Source organism: Hevea brasiliensis, chromosome 16 (assembly GCF_030052815.1).
Source record: "Hevea brasiliensis isolate MT/VB/25A 57/8 chromosome 16, ASM3005281v1, whole genome shotgun sequence".
Lineage (NCBI taxonomy): Eukaryota > Viridiplantae > Streptophyta > Magnoliopsida > Malpighiales > Euphorbiaceae > Hevea > Hevea brasiliensis.
The window spans coordinates 56,471,769-56,480,942 of NC_079508.1; the positions used below are offsets into that span (position 1 = coordinate 56,471,769).

A 9,174-nucleotide genomic window follows, 5' to 3' on the forward strand; every position below is an offset into this window, starting at 1 on the left:
TAATAGCCAGTGGTGAATTGTACATAAACATCAGCAAATGCTGAAGATAGCTCTGCTGATATTACCACTTTGGTTATGTGCCTAAACTTTCTCTTTGAACTAACGCATTTTCAACTCAGCGGGGTTGGTATGCCTCATTCTTGTTATTAAAATGAAATGAAATGTTTTTATATATCTCATCATATGCAACATACAATTATTTTTTTGTTTTTTATTGTTTCTTTTGACCGTGGAATTGATCTTTGGAGGTACGGTTTCCTATATACAGGGAGAACATGTTGCGTCAGGGAGAGATAACGTTGGACTTGGACAGGTTATCATGTTTGAATTTTGAAGATAACTGCTAAAAATTTTGGTCCATAAATTTTGAGCTGCTGAGGGTGTAGAATGTAGGTGAAACAAGAAAAGAAAAAGAGGGAACGTGGTTTTGTTGATAGTTTCACATTGAGAAGAGAATGACCTTAAATTTTTTGAGATTGGATGCCTCTTATTGGTAATTGGGACTAGCATGAGCCAATGATGCAATATAATAATGCTTCTTGTCTATGTCCCACAATACTATCATCCTCTGCACTTCCTTCCCTTCATTTTATTGGGAGCTGAAATGTAATTTTAACATTGGAGACAGCACTTGTTACATCACATGCACGCCCGTGTTTTTCTCCTTATCAAAGGCACTGTGCACTTCCCCTTTTTAGCTCTAATCTGTAGTACTTACTAGCATGATTTCTCTTCTTTTCTGCTTTACCAATGTCAAAATTTAATTGAAAAAGAAAAGTGATCACTTTATCTACTTGCACTTCCAATCTGGTGGGGCCATTCAAAATCCTCTATCTGCTCTTGCACCACCCTTGAACAAATTGCAGGTTGATCCTCTAGTCAACCCATTAGTTGAAGGTGCTCCATTTTTCCCCCTTGATTTTTCAGTGTTATTATGGCCAGAATATACAATTTGATCCTGCATACTCAGATTGTTGATCATGATGAGAAAGTAGTCCATAAAATATAGTGGGTTTGGATTTTATATTAAGAAATTGTGGTTCAATCATGAAGCAGATGGTGACAAAAGAAAAAAAAAAAAAAAGAACTGAGGTCTGCCCTTATGCTTCCGAATTCCCATATCCAAGAACCCTCCTTGTTGATCCATGTCTTAAAGTTCCCATACAGATCCTTAAGAGCATCCTCATTGTCTGTGCTAAAATCTTAGCAGAAGCTGAATGCTAAAATTGAAAGTTAGTACAGTTGTCTGTCCATGTCGGTTCAACAGTTGTTTGTAGGTTAGAGGCCACAATCTTTGTAGGTGTTCTTGCATACACTAGATGATGGCAATAGGAGAGAGATAGGTCCATGTTGAGTCAATTGAGCTGGAAAAGTAGGTCAAGAAGAACCTCACCTTGGGCTAGGTAGTTTTTCATCATTTGATCCATGCCTTACTAAAGACCTCAATTATTCCATGATCAAATTAAATATTTAATGAGAAGGAGCATTTGAATATTGAAAACTTCAAATTGCATACACCAAATTAAAATTTGTTCAAATTGCATGAGTTGTGTGTAAAACTTCGAAGCTCATAATGCAGGAAAAGACTTGAATATTGAAACATCTTTATACATGGCAAGTTATGTGTTAGCAGCCAGCACAAGTATCTTTGTGATATATTATTATAGGTTATTTAAAAGAGCCTTGAATATTTTATGAACACAATTAGCAAAAGTTTCACCAGCTGTAGCTGTATTGCTTACAAAATTGGGGCACAAACAAATCAGGAAGTTTGCTTAGCAGCAGACAGTCTGGTTTGGTCCTCTGCATTTGATAATTGTTTAAAAGACATCAGAATTAGCAAGTCCTAAGCTTTCCTCTTGACAGGAATGTGCACAAGCAGGGGGAAATATTCTCATTTCACTCTATATGTAGTAGCATATACAACAGCAAGATCATGCATGGTTTATTTTGAAAATAAAAATGAAGTAGAATTCTTCACATGCAACTTTTAAATAACTTAATTTTAAATAAAATAATATTTAGATTTACATATTATGCTTAAAATTAATATTAAATTAATTTAATGGTAAAAATAAAACTACTTAATTGGAAATGAACGAAGGCTCATTTGCTTCTTCTCCATTACTAAAAGGAAAAAAATGTCACCATTGAATGTTTCTTTTCCTTTTCCCTTTATGCATTTAATGAGAAGGAAAGGAAGTGAATGCTATGAGTAGAAATGTGTGTATTTTTCCCCTTTTTATACAACAAAATAGGTATGAGAGAACCCATTTGAAAAAAATTTAAATAAAAAAATCAAATTTTTATTTTTATTTTTATTTTCATTCCCAGGAAGTGTGTCTCACCTATGAGATACATAATTAAAGCATGATATAAATAAATAAAATATATTTTTTTCATATTTAAATTATGTCACTAGTCAATAAAATTAAACCGTGTTAAGTAAATAAGTAAATAAATAAATAAATATTTAATAATTTGATTTAGATTTATCAACATTTCTTAAGCTATGTTTGGATAAATTATAGGAAGGGAAGGAAAATAAAAGGAGAAATTTTTTTTTAATTTTTCATCATTTATTTTCCCTTTTGTATTTGGAAAAGGAAGAAAATAAATTTATTTTCTCATGAAAAAGAGTGAAAACAAAATAATTAAAATTACTATCTTACCCTTATCTTATAAATTATTTTTTTATGTGAATAAAGATTTTAATTTAATAAACACTATATTAAATATATAATTATGAAAAGGGAGCTCATAAAATATAACTTCACTGTTTTATCATTGATGTCAAAAGTATTAAAAAAAAAAGGACAACATGTAAACAACTAAAAGACATAAATGAAAATAAAAATAAAAGGATTATTATATAATTTTATAAATTAAAAAAGGTGATTTTGCCCTACACTGTTTCTTTTCTCTACGAGTAGGAGAGAACAAACTCGAGGGAAAGTATAACATATTTTCCTTTCAATCCTTATTTTTTTTCTTATTTTTTAGACAAAAAAAGTTGCGTCATAATTATTTTTTCTAACTTATTTTCCTTCCTCCAATCCAAATAGACAGAAAATATAAATTTTTTTTTAATTCATTATAGGATAAATAAAGGAACAGGAAATGTAAAGCCTAAATTACCATCAATGACACAGAACCCACAAGCCATTAAAAAATGACACTCTTTTTGGCATCTGAATACTAAAAAAGGCTCACCAATTGGCAATTGTGGCCTAAAGTGGGAAATTAACCTCAAACACAAAAGCAACTTCTACCTCTAATTATATCAACTTTATCATATGTAGCTTATATTCAACTCTCTAAAGTTTTAGACTTTAGACTTTAGGCGAAGAAAGAAAATTGGATAAGTTCAACCCCTTTGTTTGACTTATCACCAATCATTTCAAACTGCTTCCATTGTGATTTAAAGTTTCAATTTATTTTTTTTTTTTATAAAAATAAGAATTATTAACAATTTAGAAATAGTCTCCATGGAGTAATTTTTAAAAATAAATATTACTTATTTTTAGTAAAAGAATAATTATAAACAATATTATAATTAATTAAAACCTTTATTATTTCAATTACTAAATTAAGAATAATCAAATTAATAATTAAAAATTATTAATTAATATTTTTTAAATTACACCTAATATTTTTCTATCAAAATAATCAAATTTTGTCCCTTCAATTTAACTATATAACCTAACAGTACACTCTCTGTTTACAACTGGGGATTGGACGATAGTGACACCACGATTTAACTATCGTTAAAAAATTAATCACAAATGCCCAATTGAATTCTACCTTTTCTGACTTTGACCACCCACACACCACACCCGATGACAGCGATGTCCTTCATTCATTCCGCTATTAATCGCCACCCGATTTATTCATTCACTCTCCACTCACTGTAAATTCATTGCATAAGGAGACACATATATAAAATATATATATATATATATATATATATATATATATATATATATATATATATAACCATACATATCTACTCACATTATTCCGTATTATTCCATTTTAATTAAGAAATTAAATTTATAATTACTCACAATTTATAAATAATATCATTGTAAGTGATATTAATACAAGTAATTTTATCAAGTTCAATAATTAAAGAGGCATCATTATGAAATCACATTTGAATCTCTACGTTAAAGGAAAAGTATTTGTAAATAGATTTAATTATTTTTATTTATTAAAAATTAATAAAACAAAATAAGAGGAACACTTATGTAAAATCACGCGCTGTAATGGAGAGTGGGGTTTGTTCAAATTTAAAACTGAAGTGAAACTAGAAAAACCGAAACCTTTTTCAAATAAAAAAATCCAAGCAGAAACGAGAGAATGATGAGAGGTGAAAATGTATTGACAGTGAGTGATTCCTTGGATCCAAAAAGTTTCCTTTCTTTTCTCTTAAATTCTCGCTGCCCAAACAGGAACTCTTCTACACTTTTTTCAGTAATTATCCGTATTTTTTTAAATCTCTTTCTCTCTCCTTAAAAACCCTCTTCATCGGCACGACCCAAGAAAGTGAGAGAGTAAAACGAAGTACTGAGCCTTGGCTTCAGCTCCACACACAGTGGAAGATTATCCTTTCTTTTATTTCTTTATTCTTCTTTCCTGGGTTTTCTCCTGTGATTCATAGAAATTGAGTTTTGGCCAAATGGGAGCTCGGTGCTCCAAATTATCACTCTGCTGGTGGCCATCCAATCATCTCAAATCCAACCTAAATGACTCCTCCGATCTCGGTTAGTAAACCAACTACATTTCAGTTTCTGTCACTTTCCCGGGAAAACTTGCTGTATCTTCCATTTGATTCATTATCTTTGCTTTACTACTTGCAGAGAATGGGGACTTGCTACCTGGGTTTAGAGAGTTCAGCTTGGAGCAGCTACGAGCTGCCACGTCAGGGTTCAGCACGGACAATATTGTATCCGAGCATGGCGAGAAAGCTCCCAATGTGGTTTATAGAGGCAGACTTCAAGATGATGATTGCTGGATGGCCGTAAAACGCTTCAACAAATCCGCTTGGCCCGATTCTCGCCAGTTCCTCGTTCGTCTTCATTTCTATACTCTTCCTAATAGTTGCTATATTTGTCTTTTCTTTTACTCTTTTTTCCTTTCTTTTTATTTTTTTTGGTGGGGTTTTGGAAATTGACTGTGATTGGATTTATGGGTATTTTTTTTATAGGAGGAGGCGAGAACGGTGGGGCAGTTGAGAAATGAGAGATTGGCGAATTTGATTGGGTGTTGCTGTGAAGGTGAGGAGAGGTTGCTGGTAGCTGAGTTCATGCCTAATGAGACACTCTCTAAACATCTTTTTCATTGTAAGCCTCACTTCTTTGCTAATTTCTTTTATCTAATAATAATAAGTGTGACAGCATATTGGTTATGCTTACTGTTAATTTGTTTTTCTTTGAAATTTGTTATGCGAGCCGTTTCAAAGATATCAAAAACTAATAGCATATTTTTGTTTTATAACATCTCCCAAGACCAAGTTGTTTAATTTTATTGGGTTTTAGTGCTTAACTTGTGGTGCTGAAGTGATATGATTTTTCTAAATCGAATTGGTTCAGGGGAAAACCAGCCCATGAAATGGGCAATGAGATTGAGAGTGGCTGTCTATCTGGCTCAAGCTTTGGACTACTGCAGCAGTAAAGGGAGGGCCTTGTATCATGACCTTAATGCTTATAGAATTTTGTTTGACCAGGTATTTTATCCATTTTATCAGTCTTTCGATTTTTGTCATCGTTGCAAAGTTGGATTTCTCTTGTGAGCTACTCATTAAATTGAGGTACCACTTGTCAGGATGGCAATCCAAGGCTCTCCTGCTTCGGCCTAATGAAAAATAGCAGAGATGGCAAGAGCTATAGTACAAACTTGGCATTCACCCCTCCTGAGTACTTGAGGACTGGTAGTACCTGCAGCTAATTGTTTTCATCTTTCAGCTTTCTATGCATTAGTTCCTGATTTTTGTAACTTGTACTTTTGTTTCTTAATGGAGCTTATGTAGATATGTTCATATGGCAGGAAGAGTCATACCAGAAAGTGTGGTTTACAGCTTTGGCACACTTTTGCTTGATCTTCTTAGTGGCAAACACATACCTCCAAGCCATGTAATCTATAATCCCCTTAGACTGATCTTTGTTTTAGGTGGGATGAATGATATAGATTTCTCTTGATATCCATGGTGTTTAATCAGCAATAAAAAATGTACATTCTTGGACATGTTTTATGTTTAGGTATCATTTCCTAAGGAAATAACTAGCTTAAATGCTTGAAAGTAGATTATCATTATGATGATAATGCTGAATTCTGTCAGTTTGGAAAGTTTTAAGCTAAATGTTTCTTTGGCAGGCACTTGACCTTATACGTGGAAAAAACTTTTTGATGCTGATGGACTCATGTTTGGAGGGTCATTTTTCAAATGATGATGGAACTGAATTAGTGCGGTTAGCTTCTCGTTGTTTACAGTATGAACCTCGTGAGAGGCCAAATGCAAAGACTCTTGTCACTGCTCTGACTCCTCTTCAGAAAGAAACTGAGGTACACCATGTTTTTTTTTTCAAGTCCTTAACTTTCCACATAAGTCCAAGGTTGTCTTTTTAATGTCTTATGGTGTTGAGATAAAATTTAATGGTTTTCATAATGTGATGTTATATGACTGTTGTCATGTCATCTATTATTAACTGCTTTCAAGCTTTTTGACTGGAGGCTGAACTCTTTAATTACCAAATGTAGTTTATTTTTACAATGAATTAAATCAAATTTATTCGTGTTTGAAGTTTACTTGGTCCAATTTATGTTGGATTTGAACATGGCTCAAGTTTGAGCTTTGTAAAGTTTGTCAAGTATGAGGTCAATTTTGATTGTGTTGATATTGGTAGTTCAGTTAAATTTAAGCTCAAGCTCATACCAAGAAAAAGTAAACTATATAATTCTGAAGAACTGAGGATATAAATTGATTGTTTATGTAAGCTTAGCTTGTGACATTTTGAACAGATTTCATGTAACCTCAAGCTTAGCTTAATTTTATAATGTGCCTTGGTCAACCTTTATGGTCTTACTGCTAATTATAAGTGCTGATTATCTGACTTTGTTTTGAACGGTTGGTATGCCTTTGAGTGACTAAACCAAAATTCCATGAAACATATCATAAAATCTCATTTACTGGTATTTTACAGGTTCCATCCTATGTTTTGATGGGCATTCCACATGGAGCACCATCCCCAAAGCAAACAATGTCATTGACATGTCTAGGTGAAGCTTGCTCAAGATTGGATCTGACTGCGATGCATGAGATACTGGAGAAGGTGGGGTATAAAGATGATGAGGGGATAGCAAATGAGGTTAGTAACGACCAATGTTTGGCTACATCTTTTGCTCAGGCTAACAAATCTTTTGTTCCTATATATTTTTAATGCCTGTTGGGTCAAGTTTTCTAAGTTTTTAATAGCTTGCTCATGTCATCATCTTTTCCTTTCTTTTTGCTTTTTGAGGGATACTCTCATGAACACCTAACAACAAAACTAGTGTGTCATTATCTTTTATTTTTAATTCACTGTCCAATCATCTGAGCCTTTCTTACCTTGCCACTTACAGATCCATGCCCACGAATGGGCCTGATCTGATAATCTCTGTCTCTCTTTTAATCTTTTTATTTTGAAGTTGAAAAGTTAATTTTATAACTACTGCTAGATATTAGACTTTGTTATATTGAGTTTTTTCACACAACCTATGCCCTTTGTTATTATTTTTTTTCTTTCCATAATCAAGTAAAAGCTATAATAGCTCTCCTCAAGAACATCAACGATGGTTCCCTATCAAAAACAGACAATTCTTTTCTCCGATACTTACAAATTCTTGGTACAAACACTGCTAGCTAAACATGAATGTACAGAGACAACTTGCATCAATTATCAGCATGTTGTTCTCAGCAAAGTTCAGCTTTATTTTGTTCGACTGTTTTATGTGGAGTGTCATTGAATTTATTTTACTTTGCAGCTTTCCTTCTGAATGTACTGAGATGACTTGCATCAATTAGCTGCATATTGTTATCAGCAAAGTTCAGCTTTATTTATTATTGTTCACCCGTTTTATGTGGTGTATCATTTAATTTTTTTGGCTTTGCAGCTTTCCTTCCAAATGTGGACAGATCAAATACAGGAAACACTGAATTGTAAGAAGCGTGGTGATGCTGCTTTTCGAACCAAGGACTTTGCTACTGCCATTGATTGTTACACACAAGTAAGACAATTTTTTTTAATCAGAGTTTGTCTTCATCATCATCTCCATGCAAAGGCTATATCATCAGATCTGAGTGGAATGAAATATACAGTTATGATGCAGGTTTATAGATTGGTGATACGTGCTTCTGTACTTAGAAATTGGAATAATAGAATGACACAGTGATTTCTGTCCTAGAGAGCAAGAAAATAGGAAATTACCCATTGTGGTAGTGGGTAAGATGGGGAAACACCAATATCTCTTTTGTAGCATGTCCTTGACAAGAGGAGAAACACAAGTTACTCTTGAAAAAATATGGCTTTTTTATGTTCAGGAAGAATTAGTTGTGTTCTTATCTGCATTCAAAAAGCTCAATTTGCTAAAGAATAAAATGTGAAGCTTTCTCCTGATTAATCAATAATGTAATATTCTTCTCTGGTTTATGTAGTTCATTGATGGTGGGACAATGGTATCACCAACAGTATTTGCCAGACGCTGCTTATGCTACTTGATAAGTGACATGCCACAACAAGCGCTTGGAGATGCAATGCAAGCTCAAGCAGTTTCTCCTGAGTGGGCCACTGCGTTCTATCTCCAAGCTGCTGCCCTCTTTAGCCTTGGTATGGACAGTGATGCACAGGAAACTCTAAAAGATGGCACATCCTTGGAAGCCCAAAAACATAGAAAATGAAAGTGTATAGTTCTTTCAAAAAAACCAAAAAGAAATCTTTATCCATTTAAATATTCCTTGTATCCACCTTTGTCCATTTATTTGGCATTTGTTCATTTAAATTAATGTTTGATGTATGCTTTTATTTATCATATTGATCCAGATTCTGGAGGAACTGCTCCAGTTTTCACAACTTGTTTCATCTGTTGTAGCTGAAAGATAATGATGGCAACAATGAAATTTAACACAATTCTGTGCTC

The 9,174-nt window shown here is 33.2% G+C and overlaps 1 protein-coding gene across 1 annotated transcript; it reads left to right on the forward strand.

The window, feature by feature from the left end:
• The first annotated feature begins 4,352 nt into the window (after window positions 1-4,352).
• Window positions 4,353-9,174, forward strand: LOC110666321 (serine/threonine-protein kinase BSK5). The gene is made up of 10 exons (XM_058137641.1): window positions 4,353-4,766; window positions 4,863-5,071; window positions 5,210-5,345; window positions 5,595-5,728; window positions 5,827-5,932; window positions 6,049-6,134; window positions 6,376-6,564; window positions 7,203-7,367; window positions 8,152-8,265; window positions 8,693-9,174. Exons 1-10 carry the CDS (start codon window positions 4,682-4,684, stop codon window positions 8,933-8,935), a joined length of 1,467 nt encoding a protein of 488 aa, XP_057993624.1. The 5' UTR covers window positions 4,353-4,681; the 3' UTR covers window positions 8,936-9,174.

What these genes read in the sequence shown, in the direction of transcription:
- LOC110666321 (XM_058137641.1), top strand. Translation starts at nt 4,682, where the DNA reads ATGGGAGCTCGGTGCTCCAAATTATCACTCTGCTGGTGGCCATCCAAT. An exon ending in TCCTGAGTACTTGAGGACTG is followed by an intron (nt 5,933 to 6,048) that starts GTAGTACCTGCA and finishes TTCATATGGCAG; the next exon opens with GAAGAGTCATACCAGAAAGT. An exon ending in ATGAGGGGATAGCAAATGAG is followed by an intron (nt 7,368 to 8,151) that starts GTTAGTAACGAC and finishes TTGGCTTTGCAG; the next exon opens with CTTTCCTTCCAAATGTGGAC.